At 39.6% G+C, this 20715-nt stretch overlaps 1 protein-coding gene across 4 annotated transcripts; it reads left to right on the top strand.

Moving 5' to 3' along the window:
* Positions 1 to 164: 164 nt before the first annotated feature.
* LOC134452958 (interleukin-1 receptor type 1-like) lies at positions 165 to 14989 on the top strand. Of its 4 annotated transcripts, XM_063203654.1 has the most exons (9): positions 165 to 345; positions 4428 to 4584; positions 5185 to 5250; positions 6626 to 6743; positions 7217 to 7347; positions 8903 to 9043; positions 10900 to 11049; positions 12488 to 12515; positions 14229 to 14295. In XM_063203654.1, the coding sequence occupies exons 1-9, from the start codon at positions 220 to 222 to the stop codon at positions 14236 to 14238; spliced, it is 927 nt and encodes a 308-aa protein (XP_063059724.1). In that variant the 5' UTR covers positions 165 to 219; the 3' UTR covers positions 14239 to 14295. The 4 variants fall into 4 exon arrangements, with proteins under 4 accessions (XP_063059724.1, XP_063059723.1, XP_063059726.1 ...); XM_063203653.1 differs by lacking the exon at positions 12488 to 12515 and having other exon boundaries at positions 14229 to 14989; XM_063203656.1 differs by lacking the exon at positions 14229 to 14295 and having other exon boundaries at positions 12394 to 12786.
* The last annotated feature ends 5726 nt before the right edge of the window (positions 14990 to 20715 follow it).

Raw genomic sequence — 20715 nt, 5'->3', positions numbered from 1 at the left:
CACACACACACACACACACACACACACACACACACACACACACACACACACACACACACACACACACACACAAACACACACACAGTACTTTTAATCTTATTGTGCCACACAGTTGTACTTCATATGTCCCTCAGTCATTATTGTGTGTGTGTGTGTGTCCATGTCCACATTGTGCGCAGTGGAAAGTATTCCTATTTCGTACGCCTGACTGTGGGTGAAATGTCATGTCCGGAGGGTGACCATGCGGAGCTTTACAAGAGCGGAGAGTTCGTACGGCTGGACTGTGACGTCACAATGGAACACATCGTCAAGGTCTTCCCTCCCTCCTCTGTTACTTGGCTGAAGGTAAAGCATCGTTTGTTGATCATTGTTCATTTGCTCATGTCATTGTTCATTTGCAATGTTCATTTCAGTATTTCAATCTTATCTATTATAACGCTTCCCACAACAATCAGCTACAACTTCTGTCACACTCACACACACACACGTGCGCCTGCACACACGCACACGCACTGTTTTATTGATCTGCTGCATGTCTAATGCATACTGGAGTGTCCCTAAATGTGAATTCAGGTTCATTGCTGCCTCTTCAGAGATAAAGACATAAATACACAGTGATTAACTGCATGTCTAAATGTTAAGATGTATGTGTGTAAGAGAGATGTAAGAGTGCCTTGGACTCTTCTTTTTGACAAGACGTTGGGATGTACGTATTGCATACTACAGTGGCAATCCTGATTGGGACAAAAATTACTTGATCAATCAATGCCAGTAAATCAATGTGATTTCAGACTAACATTCACTCGTCTTGACAAAATGACAATAACAGTGTCAGTGTCAGTGCAGTCTCGTGGGTTTGTAGTGTGGGAGACGTGATTGACACGTGGGTCATTTCACGTGAAATCAGACACTTTGGGACCCGACCGACACGGATTTCAATCATACTTGGTGTGCCTTTTCAGTAGCAAGGTAGCACCCCAGAACTGCATTGGTTTGAATCTGACACTAATATTAAGGGAGAAACAGACTAGGAAAGGTTCACATGTGAGGGTAGGACACTATACATTCAGCCTTGAATATATCAGTCAGTGTTAGTCACAAAAAGATGCCTGTGGTGTTGTTTGAAAGCTCTTTTCTGGCTCTACATATTACACAATCACCTTGGAATACAACTACTCTCAGAATATGAATTATGATAAATTGAAAAATTAAAAATTGAATATCTAAAAAACTCATATTTTAAAATGGCCAGTTCCTTGTCCAAACGTAGCCGGCAATGTCATGAGCAGCACCTAAAATGCTGGTGTTCGGGTTGTTATTCATTTCAGAGATAATTTGACTCACATATATGGCGTCATACAGACCACTTACTAATAATATGGTAATACCATAGTAGCATCACATGACAAAACAAAAACAGAACAAAAATGGTCAGTGTCCATGGTCCCAGGTTTCAGAAACTAAGGCAGATGTCCATTTATACACACCAAATGATGATATGTGAATGTTTGAACATTCCTTCTCTGTGTACCTGTGCCATCTTCCCTTTACCGTACTTTAAAGAGATAATCAATGGCTACACTCTCATTTTGTACTCTACCAGTGCATTTGAAGCAGCAGCTGTGTCTTTTGTAGATAATGTATAATTATGTCCCGTTGCAGTTACAGGTTCCACTGCCAGAAGCACATCCTGATGATCCATGACAAGTCTATCTGGTCTAAAGGGAAAAGTGAAGGATGGAGATGGCCCATGAGGATGCAGGAAGTTCAGTTTCACCTCTCCAGTGCTCGGCATACATTCCTCAGCACATGCTAGCCACCAGTTGCCATCATATACAGCTACAACATACCCTTTGATGCTTGAAAATGTAACACATTCCTTTACTGATCTCACTCTTTCAACTCTGCCTTCTCTGAATGCTGAAAATGGCCTAACTTCCACTGTGTCCATTGACAATGGGCAGAAGCTGTGTAGTTTTTGAGTACCTGAATAGTTCTTGCAGATTCAAACCTTTTCAACAGGTTCTCAGCTTCATGATGGTGCATCTCTGTTGTGGCAAACTGGCAATGGATGTTCTTGACATTATCCTTGACTGACTCCCTTGAACCAGGAACGTTTTTAAATCTATAGTTTTGTAATTCAAGATGCTATTCAATCATTTCACTGGAACAACCAGTGCAGGCCACAATCCATCCATATGTATGCTACTACCAAGATCAGTTGAAACTGGGAAAAAAAATCTGTTTTGTTGTTATTTCAGACTGCAACATTCATGATACAATTGCTGTACATCTGTTTCAGAAGCTCCTAATTCAGTTCCTCAGTGACACTTCATCAATGACAGAACGTCCAAAGAAGATCCTATATTTTTTCTGATGGCTGTGCTGCACAATATAGGAACCTCAAAAACACAACAAATTTGTGCCACCACGAGGCAGATTTTCACATACCTGCAGAGTGGCACTTTTTTGCCACATCACATGGCAAAGGTCCATGTGATGGCGTTGGAGGGACAGTTAAATGGCTTGCTGCACGAGCAAGTCTGCAACGTCCTATTGACAATTAAATTGTAACACCAACTGTTTGAATTTGTCAAGGATAATGTCAAGAACATCCATTGCCAGTTTGCCACAACAGAGATGTACCATCATGAAGCTGAGAACCTGTTGAAAAGGTTTGAATCTGCAAGAACTATTCCAGGTACTCAAAAACTACACAGCTTCTGCCCATTGTCAATGGACACAGTGGAAGTTAGGCCATTTTCAGCATTCAGAGAAGGCAGAGTTGAAAGAGTGAGCTCAGTAAAGGAATGTGTTACATTTTCAAGCATCAAAGGGTATGTTGTAGCTGTATATGATGGCAACTGGTGGCTAGCATGTGCTGAGGAATGTATGCCAAGCACTGGAGAGGTGAAACTGAACTTCCTGCATCCTCATGGGCCATCTCCATCCTTCACTTTTCCCTTCAGACCAGATAGACTTGTCATGGATCATCAGGATGTGCTTCTGGTAGTGGAACCTGTAACTGCAACGGGACGTACTTATACATTATCTACAAAAGACACAGCTGCTGCTTCAAATGCACTGGTAGAGTACAAAATGAGAGTGTAGCCATTGATTATCTCTTTAAAGTACGGTAAAGGGAAGATGGCACAGGTACACAGAGAAGGAATGTTCAAACATTCACATATCATCATTTGGTGTGTATAAATGGACATCTGCCTTAGTTTCTGAAACCTGGGACCATGGACACTGACCATTTTTGTTTTGTTTTTGTTTTGTCATGTGATGCTACTATGGTATTACCATATTATTAGTAAGTGGTCTGTATGACGCCATATATGTGAGTCAAATTATCTCTGAAATGAATAACAACCCGAACACCAGCATTTTAGGTGCTGCTCATGACATTGCCGGCTACGTTTGGACAAGGAACTGGCCATTTTAAAATATGAGTTTTTTAGATATTCAATTTTTAATTTTTCAATTTATCATAATTCATATTCTGAGAGTAGTTGTATTCCAAGGTGATTGTGTAATATGTAGAGCCAGAAAAGAGCTTTCAAACAACACCACAGGCATCTTTTTGTGACTAACACTGACTGATATATTCAAGGCTGAATGTATAGTGTCCTACCCTCACATGTGAACCTTTCCTAGTCTGTTTCTCCCTTAATATTAGTGTCAGATTCAAACCAATGCAGTTCTGGGGTGCTACCTTGCTACTGAAAAGGCACACCAAGTATGATTGAAATCCGTGTCGGTCGGGTCCCAAAGTGTCTGATTTCACGTGAAATGACCCACCTCTCGCATAATACCCCACCGAACCAGCGAGTCTTTTTTCACACTGTCTTGCTTGCTTCCTCTGTGAAGTTGCTGCCTCAGCAGTTGCATCATGCAGCAGTGAGCAAACAAGTTTCATTTCAAACAAATAAAGTTCCTTTTTCGACTGAGTTTCCTTCTAACTAGATGTGCAAGAACAGAGGTAGCCAAACTCAGCCCTGGAGCCTTCACAAAAAAATGTCAACTTTTCAAGCGACACTGTCACCTAACAGTCTTAAAATGGCTAGGAGACTTGCAGGTTTGAGATTAATCAAAGCTGCATCTGTAAATATTACAAAATGCAGGAGTGAAATGGACAAAAAGTTATGCCAGTGTACATCTTCTGTTGTTAGTGACGACATCTTACCCTTTGATTAATATTCCAAACCCAAGAGCGCCAGTTATAGGTAGTAAAGAGTGAATGTAGAGTTAGTGGAATACGGAGAATGCAAAGGATAGATTACATTTTCCTTTGTTATATTTGAGACTACCCTTTGGTGAGATATTTGCATTTCAGTCATTTCTGGAAACTGTGTGTGTGTGTGTGTGTGTGTGTGTGTGTGCGTGTGCGTGTGCGTGTGCGTGTGCGTGTGTCTTTGCTTTAGGAATGCAAGCCTTTGCCAAGAGGTGAGGTCAATGGTCACAAGCTTCAGATCGAAAATGTCTTAACAGCAGATGCAGGTAATTACACCTGCGTGCTTAACTTCACCTATGAAGGAAGGAACTACAGGGCTTCCCGCACCACCAATCTGGTCATCACAGGTACCACCACCTCAGCCAATCACACCTCTCATTTAAACCCCTCCCACATTTATTGTATGAAAACACATAGTAATGTACCGGTTTACTCCTTAATTCCCCCAAATTCCCCAAATTCCTTTAATTCCTGCACAAAGTTTCCAATTTGAAAATTCCCAACCTTCTCGTACCAACGTTGTATTTTTTTTTCAATTTTCTGTCCCTTTGCAACCCTAATCATGTGCCATTAATACTGTAATATTGTGACCTGACTGTTGATGGCTGATGTTGGATCTCGAAAATAATTAAGTAAATGAGTCAGTAATTACGAAATTGTATAAAATATTACTTACTTATTATATATAATACTGTATATAATAACTCTCTCTCTCTCTCTCTCTCTCTCTCTCTCTCTCTCTCTCTCTCTCTCTCTCTCTATATATATATATATATATATATATATATATATATATATATATATATGTGTGTGTGTGTGTGTCTGTGTATATGTGTGTGTATATATGTGTGTGTATATATGTGTATGTGTGTGTATGTGTGTGTATATACAGTATATATATATATCTCCCTTTCTGTGCATGACTGTGTGTGATTTTTTTTGTCTAGCTCCTCCTCCAAGGCATAGAACAGAGATAAAAATTCCTCTTAACGAGACGCGAGCAGTGACAATAGGTAAGTTCTACTTGGGCTCTGGCCAAAGAAAGCTGTATTAACCCATTTTAGCCTGATGACTCATATGTTGTTTGACCTTTGGTGCCTGGAGCGACATATACGCTGCATTCAGGCTCTTGAGATTTTAGCTTTTTATAATAAAAATGTGGGTATGTATACAGCTGAAGTAACACATTCTAATGCAAGAAGAGGGTCTTAGGGTTTAAATGCAATCATGTTTTATGTGCATCAGAGGCTGAGATATTTAGGTTTTTAGTCTCCCTCCCTGTTTAACTCTCCCAACAAGGGCTTATGGATTCAGCAGGCGTTTTTTGCGGGTGCTTTAGGCCTTAATGGGTTAAAAGAAATCTGTAACTTTCTCACACTCAAGAGGGCGGGGAAATGTTGGCAGTAAAGACATCATTTGTTTTGTGTGCATTTTATGCGGTTCAGGTTTTTTTTGGGGGGGGGCTTTTAAGTCTTTATTTTTTGAGACAGGACAGTTAGAGTTTGGAAGTGGAAGTGACAGGAAGTGAGTGGGGAAAGAGAGACTGTGGCTGAATCTCAAATGGTGCACTTGTGCACTTAAAGGTACACTGTGCAGGAAATGGTCAAAAAAGGTACTACAACTATACTGCTCATTGAAACTGGGCTGTCTATTGCCAAATTTGTTCTTCACATGAAAGTTTACTTAGCAATAAACAAATCTTTTCTAGTATGGTCCAAGTACAGTAATTAATGCAGCTAAAAATGGCTATTTTTGGAAATTCAAAATGGCGGACCATGGAGAAGATCCCCCCTTTCATGTATGAAAAGTGCAATTTTTCCAGTCATAATGAATACTTAGAATGTGATGGTGGTGGTAAGTAGTCATGAAAAAGGTAACATTAGTGATTGGGCAGCATGAATTCTGGAAATAAACAACTAAAAATCTCACACAGTGTCCCTTTAAGTGTTCATGTTTCAGTGCGTATGCCGTATTAGTTACGCATTGAAACATAGTGCCCGTCTGCCCGAAGTGCATAAGTGCACCATTTGAGATCCAGCCATGGAGTGTGTTGCGGCCTTGCCTCCTCCACTTATGCTTGTTTCCTCGTACCAGGAAGTAATAGGCCTATGTCATGATGACATCACTGACAACAGCATTATATTTCAATATCTTGCAAAAGCTCAATTGTAGTCTTGTTCTGGTGAAAGAAAAACAGTCCCTCAAAAGTTGTTGTGGCTAGGCTGACAACTGGGAAACTTTATCGTTTTCTCCACGGAGGAGGGGTCGCATATTGTAATGCACTCAAGGAGGGCATGGGCCGGACTCGGTGTAGCAGACCAGTGCCCAACGGCTGGTTCGGTTTTGATACAATATGCATGTTTGTTTTTGCCTGTGGATGAACGACAGGTTCTCGAGAAGAGTTACGCTGTGAGGCCACAGAAATAGAAAATGAGATCACCACAGTTGATTGGAAGATTAATGGCACACTTATACAGAACTCCACGAACTTCACAATCAGCAAAACGTGAGTAGAAGTAGTAGAAGTGTGTGTGTGTATGTGTGTGTGAACGTTGCTCATTCACAAATTTAATCTTTTCATGAATTTTAACAAAATAATAAACATTTATATGTCTGACCAAAGTAGAGTAGGTTTCACAGCCAAAATATGTTAAGGACTGGTTGTTCAACATTGTAGACATGGAGAAGATCCACCTTTAAATTTCCAATTCATGATGAGCAATTAGAAAATGATTGTGGTGGTTAATATACATGAAAAAGATAACATTTGTGAACAGGTAGAATATATTGAAAATATATGAATACTGAAAATAAACTATGAAAAAAATTACATCCTCCACCTATAAGACAAAAGCATCTGCTAAGTGTGACGTGTGTGCGTGTGTCTGCGTGTGCATGGTTCAGTGTGACAGCTGGACCATGAAAGTGTGACAAAGTACCAGTAAACACCTTCCCTATTTGTATTCATGTGTTCTGCAGACACGGGAACAACACCAGTGTTAACACTCTGACCATCATCAAGGTGAAGGCAAAGCACCTGAATGTCAATTTTACCTGCATGGCCACAAACGCTCTGGGTAGTGCCAGAAGTACAGTGGTGCTTAAAGAAGGTATTACATTCCTGTTTGTAATGATCAAGCTCACTCATTCAAACCCATTGTTGAATCCACCTGCTACTATGCTTGTTTGCTGAGCGAGCCATCAATGTGTGGGGGCAACCAAAATTGTCAGATTCAAGCCTCAAATCATAAAAAGTTGGGACACTAAGTAAATTGTGAATTCAAACAAATAACTATAATTTTCAAAATATTCAATCCATAACTTAAATGAAGAATTATGCATACAGTAGACAACTTGGATAACGAGCTTGCTCGCATTCTCAGCAACATCTTCAACTGGTCTCTTAGAAGTGCTACTAGTATAGCTGCATGTTTTCCTGTAAATCAACCATGATCATTCCGGTGCCACACAAAAAACAACATAATGTGCCTCAATGATCATAGTTGTTGTCCCTGTTGTCATAGAAGTCTCTGATTTGCCTACTTACTTGCTTGCTCCTCTTACACAGCATGCTAAACCCTCAACAATTAGGAAAAAATAGGACAAATAGGAGACCGGACGATGAAGTCTTACTTTGCACACATAATATTTTGTATAGCACAATTCATACAAGACATGCAGCTCAATGTGCTTTAACTTTTCATTTCATTCAGCAATATGTAGATTCTTAGCTTTGCCCGCACACTGTTTATTGATTTTTAGCTCAGCTTTCAACAGGATTCTGCCTGCAAAACTTCCCTGTATTTGATTAATCTAATTCTTCACTCTGTCCTTATCTGGTCACTTAACTTCCTGTCTTGCAGATGTGTTAAAATCAAGAACAATGTGTCTTCGCCCAGTATTCTGACCACTGGTGTGCCACAAGGGTGTGTCTTACCTCCTCTGTAGTTTTCTCCCTAGTCAACACAAAAGTCAAACAGGGGAGGCTGGTCAATTACTATATATCCTTATCTGGTCACTTAACTTCCTGTCTTGCAGATGTGTTAAAATCAAGAACAATGGGCCCTTCTCAAAACCTAGGACAGTGTCCTTCCAAGTGTATCAGCCTAATTAGTCACACCCAGTGATTGGATACTCTTTATTAGTCACACCCAGTGATTGGATATTCTGTACAGTTCACCAAAGAGTATCCAATCACTGGGCGTGACTAATTGGGCTGATACACTTGGAAGGACACTGTCCTAGGTTTTGAGAGGCCCAATGTGTCTTCGCCCAGTATTCTGACCACTGGTGTGCCACAATGGTGTGTATTGCCTCCTCTGTAGTTTTCTCCCTAGTCAACACATCAACAGACAGGATTAGTGGTTTACTTCACAACTTGGCCTAACGCTTCGCTTTTCCACTACCTAGTGCTGCATTGTAAATCAATGCACTTTTTGATGGGTTTATGTTGATCTGTGTTTATGTTGTTACTGTAGCCTGTTATGTATGTTCTCCTTTGTCTTGTCTTGTCTTGTCTTGTCTTGTAATTGTGATGTATTGCCTTAGCTGTGTGAAATGTGAGCAAACTTGAAAAACATGGTTTTAAATAGTTGATATGGCTACAATAAGCTTGAACTTATCGGTCGCATAACCAACAATGCCATGTGCCCTCCCCTTTCCTAGCCAACGAGGGACATGTTGGATGGCTGGTGGCTGGCATCTGTCTATGTGTGTTGCTAATAGCGTGCGTCTTGCTGTGGCACTGCTTCAAAGTGGACCTGGTGCTACTGTATCGCTCTCTCTGTCCCAGGACGCACGACAATGGTGAGTGTACCATATACGGTGAGTGTATGGCCTACCTCTGCTTCTCATGTTGTACTCCATTTACATACGTAAGTCACCTGAGCACAACATAAATGATGTGGATGGCCCAACTTATCTTATAGGCTTATATTGTATTCCACACACTCATTCATCTCATGAACAACTGTAGTGGATAAAACTGATATTTGAACAGCTCTCCCCTTGCCCGTAAGGTGGTATTAACGCTATTACTGAGGTGTTATAACATAAAATATATTCATATATTAGTGTAACAGTTAAATACTCAAGAATGGGTATCTCAAAACAAAACAAAATGTGTGTTGGCAATTTGTGTGTGGCTATTTCAGAAGATAGCACTTATATTGAAAACAAACAAAAAAAACAATACAACACAACACATTAATAAATGACATAGCATATTATACATAACATGAATATATAACATATGTAACATTACCCAACACAGATGGGTAGTATTCATGTCAGCCAACGATGGGCTGTATATATCTATCTATCTATATAGTGGATATTACAGAATCTTTATGACTACTTTGAAGTTTGAATCATTCTCACTATAATCAAATGTTTTTTGTGTTCCATTGGCTCTGTAATCTTAACTCTTTACTGTAGTCATACACTCATCCCTGTAATCCATCCTTAATCTAGCCTGTGAATATACAGTACTACACTATATTATATATAATCTTAGCTGCATGTACTACGCCTATAAATAATCTAACCTGTCTTTGTAGTGTTTGTTTAATTGTAGTCTCTAAAATCTCTGTTGTCCACTCTGCCATCTTTGTATACTGGCCCTTTTCGAACTGAGCTTCAAACTAAATGTTCTCATAACCTTGCCTTTCACTGCATGGCCACAGTGTAAATCTTTCTCTTTGTAATCTCTTTGATGAAAAATGTCTCGTTTGTCACTTTTTTGGCTGTTTGTCACTGCCTGTCCATCAATTCATTTTTTTCAATCATGTCTTTCTCAAATTTGGTCCTGTTTTCTATAACTATTAGGCATTGCTTTTCCGCTTGGCTTGGTTAGCTTCCAAGGTATTTGTGTCTGTCCTGGTCTGTCTTTGTAACCAGGTGTCCCTGTTCTCCCCTGTAGTAGGATCGCTTCTCCATGTTCTACCACAGGTCTTCACACCTCTTGTCTCTCTAACACCACGCATGTCATGCCATGCCAACTGACCCAATGCCACATTGTGCCACTCATTCATGCTGGACCTGACCCTCGGCCTATGTGACCCACTTACTCCCCACACCTAATCCCCACAATGGTGCCGGTTCTGGTTTATTCATCCTCGGTTTATGCAACCCAACTCCACATGATCCCCACACTTGGGTGTGATTTATTAAGCCTTATTTATGTACTTATTTATTTATATTGGTTTATTATTCTTCCTTGGTGTGTGCGACCCAACTTCACCTAATCCACGCAAAAGCCCATGCTGGTGCTGGTTCAGTCATACTTGCTGTGTGCGACCCAACTCCAACAAATCCTCAAAACACAGAGGCTGGTGCTGGTGCTGGGGCATTCAGCAGCCGTGGATCAGGGCTCGGTCTACCACCCCCCCCACACACACACACACACTTTTGCAATGCACCCTGAGAAAGATGGCACACTGGTTGTCCTGATATGTGCTGTAGTCACCTTAGTAATGTAGTTGTAGTTGTGATGTGTGGCAGAGCACTACAGTGGTGTGGGCATTGATTTTTGATTTCTGACCACTGTCATGTATTTCCATCCCCCACCCCCCTCTTCCATCCACTTCTCCTTGATAAATCTCTCTCTCTCTCTCTCTCTCTCTCTCTCTCTCTCTCTCTCTCTCTCTCTCTCTGCTTTGCAGATGGTAAGCATTATGATGCGTATGTTAGTTACCCATATGAGTCGCAGGGCCTGTCTATGACGTTTGCTCTCCGGCTTCTTCCTGAGGTTCTGGAGAACAAGCACGGCTACAAGCTGTTCATCAGGGGCAGAGACGATGACCCAGGGCAAGGTGTGTGTAGCGTTCTCACGCACGTATACACAGATTGCACACACAAACACAGCACAGAGGACGGAAAGACAGACGGACTCACTCACTCACTCACTCACTCACTCACTCACTCACTCACTCACTCACTCACTCACTCACTCACTCACTCACTCACTCACTCAGACACACACACACACACACACACACACACACACACACACACACACACACACACACTTCTTGACTCTGACACAAACCAGCTGGGCCTTCCCCATAATGCAGGGCTTATGTCTAATATATATGTATTTAATCCCATGATCATGTCATCATCTCTAACAAAAAGCCCAAAACTAATAGGACGACTGCACTTTTTGGGAAAATACATACACTATGCTCTATTTCCAACTCTCTTCGAGTTAAACTGTCAAGATTGATCAATTTTGAATCCATTCAGCTGGTCTTGTATCTGACTCCAACACCTCAGGCTGAGGACATACTTGCTGCAGGATACTGTATGTGTGCACGTGCACCTTTCGTGCATGAATGTTGCCATGAGACTTTTATGTCATTTTGCGCGCAGTAGAGCACCAGTCACAATGTACGCAGACACATGTGTACGCTACAATATCAACAAAACTGTAAGAGGCGATCTTCCAAACTTCCATGTTGAAATTGCGGTAGAGTCAAACAAACAATGGTGGAATGGAATGGAAAACATTGATCAGAGCCGCATTGGCTATCTGCCCCTAGACGATACCTCCAGTATCGTGCAAAGTGCTCCAGTCATCTGATGTGCACTCGCACACGGTTGCATGCAAAGGCTCACAGCCAGCATATCTGTGGCCTTAGCTTAGCTGGTATTACAATACTCAAATGACAAGAAAAAAATAATTTCAAACTGAAAAAAATCAAATCACAACAAAAACAAATCAGTTGCAATGATTTATTGATGAGCTAAACTGCTACTGCACGATCGGAAGTCTCCTGCATGATATGTTGACCAATTGAAAATGTTAAAAAGATCAACCTCAACTGTTTGACTCTGAAAGAATTGGTTGGAAAATGTGGAGCTCATTTCTTTAATGGCTTTCTTTGACCCACCCATTTCAAGGGTCTCACCTTATTGTATATTTTTAACTGCTGCTAAAACATAAAAGTACTACTCATTTTGAATCATGTTGAGCCATACCCTACCATAATATCTATGCAGACTGTTTTGTTTTTAAATACTACACAATTGTCGTTTTTAAACTGTTTTTATATTACCGTACTTTATTCTAGAGTAATTAATACAGCGATATTGCTGTGTGGTGAATTGCAAGGCAGCTTAGCCTGTTTGGTATGTGATCTATTTTGACAACATAGGCTCCTTGAATCCTTGGGATTCCTAATGTGTCACAAGGGTATCGTTCAATCATCATCACTGTTAAGGTTTGGGACTTGTCTCCTCACGATGCAGGTTCCAGAGAACATGGGAGGTGGATGCGGTAGATGGATACCAACCCCTTTCTTTCACTATTTAAGTTACCCCCACTATTCTCCCTTTTAGACAAACACTTGGGTGCATCTCAATTTCAGTCCTCTCTACGTGTACTTGCCTGACACATAATCCATTTGCTATGTTCAGTCCTTCATGTGTCACAATCAGTGCTTGCCGCATGTTTAATCTGACACTTCTGCAGTGTTGCCAGATTGGATGGTAAAAAAAACGATATTTAATAGGGTTTTCTGTAAATTTATGACCATAGGAATCAATAGAATATACAGTATATCACGAAAGTGAATACACCCCTCACAGTTTTGCAGATTTTTGAGTGTATCTTTTCATAGGAAAGCATTACAGAAATGTAACTTTGACACAATGATTAGTGACCTTTTAACAACATATTTAACCGCTTAAATTTCTTGTTCACTCAGAAAAAAACAAAATACAGCCATTAATGTTTGAACATGTACTCACAAAAGTGAGTACACCCCAGATTAAAATCCGGTAGAAAAGGGGCTATGTTGGCTCGAATCGTCTCGAAATGAAACGAAATGAAAAGGGATGACAAGGGAGGTCATCAGTGTGCGTTTCAACCTTTCTTTGCCTTGAACTTTTACATTTTGAGTTTGCATCTGGCTTACATAGATTGGTGTGAGATTTGAATGCAATCCTATGGAGAATATCAAGATCTGCTTCAGTAGTCACAGTGCATGTTGACATGTATGTTTCTTTTAGGTGTATTTCAGATTGGCAATGTTGACAGCATTCATGCATCCCCAAACCATGTCAGTCCCACTACCATGCTTGGCTTATGAGAGGATACACCTTTTTTGTAAAACTCACTTGTTTACCACCACACATGCTTGACACCATCTAAAGCAAATGTGTTTATCTTGGTCTCTTCAGATCACACGACATGGTTCCAGTGATCCATATCCTTGTTCTGTTCATCTCTCTTGAGACCAAGATAAACAAATTTGCCCCTTCTCTACCGGATTTTAGTCTGGGGTGTACTCACTTTTGTGAGTACATGTTCAAACACTAATGGCTGTATTTTGTTATTTTCTGAGTGAACAAGAAATTTAAGCGGTTAAATATGTTGTTAAAAGGTCACTAATCATTGTGTCAAAGTTACATTTCTGTAATGCTTTCCTATGAAAAGATATACTCAAAAATCTGCAAAACTGTGAGGGGTGTATTCACTTTCGTGATATACTGTAGTTCAAATTGTGTGGGAATTGGAACCTCTAGATGGTGTTTGAGCATTTATTGGCCTGGACATTATCATTCACATCTGGCAACCCTGTACTTCTGATCGATTTCATGGTTTACAGTCTGACTTCAAGTCCTTCATGCATGTGTATTATCACCCAAAGTCATTTTTAATTGATCTTTGATTTCCCAACTGTTGTGATTTCAGTCTGGTGTTTTTTTCCGCATCTTTTCCATTTCTAATCAAACAGGGGACAGGGAATTAGGGAATAGACTTTTGCTTTGGTTTCAATTTTGCTTTGGTTTGGTTTTTGACTAATCAACCTATCAAGTTGGACTGCGTAACAAACATGTCAAATTCACTGTACCCTTAATGTTTGAATTATTTTGATTGCCACTAACCCTATCATTCTTTCCTAATCCCACTAACTAAATAATGAATGAACTAATAATAACGGGTCATGAAAACTGAGCACTGATTCACTGCCATTGTCCATTACAGATGTGTTTGATGTGATTGTGGATGCCCTCAAGAAAAGCCGCAGGGTCATTCTGGTGCTCGAAGGAGCACACTCAGACACACACTGTGGGCAGGTGGCCATATGTGACCCAACACACACAGAGACCTACACACCCCTGTCCTCCTCCATGACCACACACACTTTCACGACCTCGAAGGAGGCCGATACACGCACACAGCTCAATGGGAACACACAGAAAAGCTTTGTAGACCAAGCATCCACACAGTCGACCCAACTTGTGTGTTTGGGAAAACACACAGCTCCAGTGTGCGATGCACACATAGACCCGGCGGCAGGTGTGTGGGGGGTTAGCATCGAGCAGGACGTGGTAATACATGACACTCTGCTTCGCTCTAGTATCAAGGTCATCGTCATCCAGACCGGCCACTTGGGCCGAAAGGAGGAGAACCTCCCTGCCTCACTCGGCCAGCTCAAACACTCTAGAAAGGTCTTACGCTGGCGTGCGCACACTCACACACCAAGTCACACTCACCCAAGGACCCAGAGAAGGTTTTGGAAGGAGCTGAGATACCTCATGCCCATAGCCATGCGGACCAGTGCTAAAAGCACCACCACCACCACCACAAGCAACAGCTAACAAGGCAGTGGGGCTAGCGACGCTGTACTACTACCTGCTGTTGATTAGATGGTGGCTTAATGTTACGGAAGTTTGAAGGTTGGAATCCCAAATCATCTGTGGCTGAGGTGCCCTGGAAAAAGGCCACCAAATATCTTGTAAATCACTGATTCTTGAAAGTTTGGCAAAAACATGTCCCTGCAGTAAAATATTAATTCTGTTGAAAATCAACTAAATTTTCACAAACAAAATGAACCCAGGTAATGGCCAAGGGGTCTGTCACACGAATACACAGTTGTTTGAAATATTTAAGTGTAATTTTATTACTTTTCATGGCTATAAACCTGTCCACACCCTGTAAAAACGCCTGTCCCAAGGACTGGCATCATCATTTCAATTGACTTAAAATACAAAAATCACTAACAGAATTGAACAATATCATCATGATGTGGAAGACCATATTAAAGCGGTTCTACAGATGTGCACATAGTGGATGTAAAACAATATTTACTATTATTTACTGATTGCTCAAAATGTGTCCAGCATATTGGTCACCACCGTCAGATTTTTTCTAAAAGACAATAAAATCAGGTATGCACAAGGTAATTTTCATTACTGAGGACCCCTTTTCAAACCTTCAGCTCTACTGCCTACTTCACCATCACTGAAGCTCCTGTAAGTTTATTATTTTGTCCTCAATTTGTTAATTTGTTTGGACACTGGTACTGTCCCAACCATAAACTGTCAACACCGTCGGGGTTTTAATAGTATTGTATTACATTAATGTTAATAAATATAATTTTTTTCAGAAAAGGTATGAAGCAGCCAAGAAACAGAGCGAAAATGAAATGGCTAATGTGAACAAACAATGCATAATATTTAAAAGAGTGTTTTTTTGTCTCACACCGTCAGATGTCACCACCGTCAGATTTTGTTCTGCTCATCATGTTGTTCCATATTTTACTAAATTGTGCTGGTTAATGAAACATTACTAGGCATGTTAGTAATAATTGTGATCCAAAATGATACTCTATCCACCACTGAGGTGCATTTGGAGTTTTTTTTGTCAGAAAACCTGACGGTGGTGACATCTGATGGAGTTCACCAAAAAACACATGTTTTACGTGTTTTTGACATGTTTTAAGAATATGCATACAATAAGTGTCTACAGTTATGTTGAATTGTTAAAGTAATTCACTTTAATACAGTAAACATGTGTTTTTACTTCTAATTCTGTCTGCCGCTGTTGACAAAACAAGAAAGAGCCCATTTTATGAAAAATGTTAAACATGGGGGGCTTGGCCAATGCATTCACTGCACAGCCAAGACCTACATCTATGATAATACACCTCTATATTTTGGATTTGAACAACTTAAAAGCTGTTTTTACCACATTTTCAACAACCAGTGGCTTACTTCCTAGATAATCTAACTAATGAAGTAAAAAGACATGCTCATACTGTGCACACACAAAATACTCATACTGTGCACACAAAAAAAGTGTTTATGCAAGATGCCATTGACTTGAGAGGGCTATTTGCTAAATGCAGGTACTAATTAGGCCACTTTCACCACTCTCAGATTACTGTCACCACCGTCAGTTCTTAAGTCACCACCGTAAGGAGTTTTGGACATTTTAAAGGAATGTGCTTACAACATTTTCCTTAGGAGTTGTTGAAATATCAAAGTAATAGCCAATTTAAGCCTACACGAATATTTGTGAAATTACAAAAAATTGTTTGTTGTATTTAGGCGTTACAGTTTTTCTCGATTGCCTCCACACAAGTTCTGGTACTTCACACACAATTCTCGGAACATCTCACCCATTTCCCAACTCCCCTAACCAATGTCACTGAACACTAAACACAATTCCTACTTAACACTCAAATTCCAGATTTAAAACACACTCTTTTCACACCATTACACACAATTCTCTGGATTACACTAAATTTTCATAAAGAAAAACACTGGGTTTCTCATGGAACACACTGTCATTCACAACACTACAATCAACTGCCATACTATGTTCACTTCCTCATCACATGGGCAAACTCTCTTCATACCGGTTTACAATCTGAAATCATCACCCCATAAGGAGACACATTGCATGTCATATTGATGAAAAATGAGTGGATGCAAGGAGAAAACACATTTGTTTAGTTTTTGAACTCAAAAATATGTTATACAAGACATCACTTCCATGTGGTTACCCAATATTTTACAATAAATAAGTGCAATTTTTGAAATGTCAGAAAAAAATTGCTGTTGATGCCTTCTCTGGGTGGATGCGCCATGCAAAACGGTATTTCCCTCGCTGCTTGGCCAGGGAAACGATTGCATGTGATGTGGATGAGGTCCTGTGGCCACACCACAATAGAAGGCAGGATGAAGCAGAGTAGATGTGAGTGTGTGTGTTTTTTTTTTGTTTTGTTTTTTTTTTCATAGCAATAGGCTATACAGTAATGTAAGGGGGTTTTTGTACTGCCAAATAGGCAGTGGGGTTTATCTTTGTGTTGTTTTTGTGAAAAAGAAATACAAATCTTTCTGTTTCTGTTTGTGTGTTGTGTGAATTAGGTTTTTCCAACTTATGTCACAGTATCCATGCAATCCAGAACAAAAAAAGCCCAAGTTAGTGGGAGAAATTAGTTTTACCCTGTGCCCAACAGTGTTTTAGTGGGTCTGCAAATGTGTATTGTAGTGACTGTCTGTGTGTGTCATTTGACGACAAAATGAGGTTTTTAGAAGAGAGTACATTGTTTTGAGACAAGACGTGCATTTTTCAGAGGTAGTGAAGTGTTTGGCCCATTGTGTGTGAGGTTTGGAGATTTGTATGTAGAGTTTTGAGAATTCGAAGACCGATTCCGAAAATTGTGTGTAGGCAATCGAGAAAAACTGTAAGTAAGCATCGTTTGACGGTACATATTTTAAAATTAGAACACATGAAACAGTATTAAAATAGAACAAAAGTGAATTTTCAACATTTAAAGGCATATGTGTGAACCAAAAAATACACATAATCACTTAGAAACTCCAGATACATATGCAACCAAATCAATACAATTTTATTAACTTTTAATTGTGTCTGACGGTGTTGACAAAAAACAAGCTATGGTCGGAGAAAAGCCTGATTTCTGAAAAAAATACATAATGGGGAGATTGGCCTTGTGCATTTCTGAAAAGCCAAGACCTTAGTCTACAAGGATATACCATATAATTTTGTAATTCACTTTGTTTTTTTTTTTTCAATATTACAACCTGTTTAGCCACTTTCTCAAGAATCAGTGTAGTAACAGATACCTTGTAACCAAATTACCTTGTAAACAATCAAGAAGGCAGTGAATAAGCACCCTTTTGCAGAATCATGACCTGCATTCTTTGGCATTTTCTGTTTGGTCAATCAGGCGTTATATTTATATGTGGGTCATTCTGTAATAAGAGTAACATTTCAGGGTTTTCTCCCCAGCATTTTTCGATTAGAAAATGTAATAAATAACAGCTGTTTCCATGGTATACTGTACACCCGTGAGGGTCCACAATAACTAATTGTTGAGCTTAATCTTAAATTGCATAGTCAGACAGGTGGACAAAGATACGTCTGTCCATGCACTGCCGCCCTGTGGACACAGGAGGGCATGACAAATTCAAGATTGCATTTTAGATGGACACAGACAGACCGACCGATAACACAGCTTGACATTTAGCTTGAGTATTGTACTAACTGTAGACCTCCGAGCTTTAACCACAATCAATTCATATTTTATGGGCTTTATTTGTATGCTTATAAAAATAATTTCTAAATCAGGTTCTTAGGAATATGTTGAAATCACAGTTGAGGGTCAATTAATCCTCTCGAAGACCATACTAAAGTATGGATTAAAATATTTAAGAGGTTGAAAACTTAACACAGCATACGAGTTAGTAACATTTTATGATGTTGGTCATATGACTAAGGACCAAACCATGGCTGATTTATGGATGGCGTTTCAGTTTGACACGGTTCAGTTGACACAGTTTTCTGAGACGCACATAAAGTCCCTAATTTATAGTAATACATATGAATGTATAATACACATTATAATTACTGTGGTAAATATTTTATACTAAAAACGTTTTTGTACTTTAGACTGAATCTAAATAAAAAGTCATACAAAAAACAAAATACAAACATAAATAGTAATACAAAACGTAAAATGTAATATATATTCCTTTTCTCTGAGAGAAATGAGGTCATTTGTCGACTCTTTTATTATATAAAAAATAAATGTGTAACGTCCAAACGGTCATTGGTTGAAGTTAAAAGTTATTGGTATTGACAAATACAGCCCATGGACTTGAAATGTCACTCTAATTATAGAATGACCTATATACTGTTGATGTAAATATAATAAAGAAATATGAAAAAATCATTGATCTAATTTTTCCCCAGGACCAATCCCTTTTAAACCTCTTTCTTAACTCACATTTTATCCCCTGGTCCTTTTGTTTGAATGCTATGTTGCTATGGAATAAATTATTCCCCTCACTTCTGTGTTCTCATCTGGTGCTAGCCTTAATAAGTATCTGCATTTGTTGTTCTGTATTTCCTGTGCACTTTGTATCTGATTAAGTTGTTGGCTATGATTATGTCCTCAATTTTAAGTCGCTTTGGTTAAAAATCGTCTACCAAGTAAAATGTAGGCCTAATGTAATGTAATGGTGCTTCAGTGGGAGACGGACAATGTTCTTAATATAGCACCATCTGGTGTTCATTTTGTAGCAGTTGACTGTTAGGGTCTGATCCGTTCAAGTGACATTTTGCATTATTTTTCATATGTATTAAATAGTCATTGTCATAACACCTACATCCTTTTTGTGTGCCACTGCAAAGCCAAAGTGACTTCAGTATAACCACCTCTAAGTAATTTTACCAGTCTAATCTGTTGTGCGGTGGAGGGTTATAGTACATCATTCATCGTTCTGTCCACCTAGGACCCAGGTTCAAATCCAGCATGTCCCAACCTGACCTCCATCGCACTCTCTCAACTCCTCATTTCCTGTCAGCTTTCAAACTATCTCAGAAAATATATTTTAGTGTACCGGTATATACATATTATATATTTTAGGTGTTTATTTTCAAAAATGTATGTTGCCCATTCATAAATTTGATTTTTCTTTTTCATGAATATTTCTTAAGTAATAAACTAATGCTGCGCTAGTATGACCAAAGTACAGTATAATTTGCAGCCAAAAATTCCATGGACAAGATCCACCTTTTTTGTAAGACGAGCACAAATTAGTGAAGTCAAGTTATAATGAATACTTACAAATGTGTACAGTGGTATGAAATATAGGCCTACATGAAAAAGACAGCATTTGTGAAAGGGAAGAATACATTCTAGAAATAAACCAGTTAAAAAATACATATTCTCCCTTTAGGTTTTCTTTAAAAGAAAGTGTTTTGCGAGGGTCTGCACACCTTGACGGTTGGTTTCTTTTTCAGCAGGTGCAGCTCTTCGGGGTACTTTAGTCATCAGTTGTCAAATAGAAGAGTGTGACGCCAGACACTGTGGATGCATCTCAAAGTCAAGGATCCTGGCCTTGCTAGGACGTGAAACATCCAGTGGTTGGATACGCCGTGGAGTTCACCAAAGAGTATCCAATCACTGGGCGTTCCACATCCTAACAAGGCCACTTGACTTTGAGATACAGAGTGAGTCGTGCTCTTCTATTTGACAACTGATGACTTAAATATAGCGGAAACAGACCCTATATTTAATCACAAAACAGGGCAGAGGTATGGTTTTTAAAAAATCCTCTTCCAATGTAAACTATCATGTTGGATGATGATGCCAATTGCCTTTGTGGGACAGTGCAGTCCAAGCTATTACTGTGCAGTGAACTTCCAACACCAG

This window comes from Engraulis encrasicolus, chromosome 7 (genome assembly GCF_034702125.1).
Source record: "Engraulis encrasicolus isolate BLACKSEA-1 chromosome 7, IST_EnEncr_1.0, whole genome shotgun sequence".
NCBI classification, from domain to species: Eukaryota; Metazoa; Chordata; class Actinopteri; order Clupeiformes; family Engraulidae; genus Engraulis; species Engraulis encrasicolus.
This window is presented reverse-complemented; position numbering and strand designations above follow the sequence as displayed.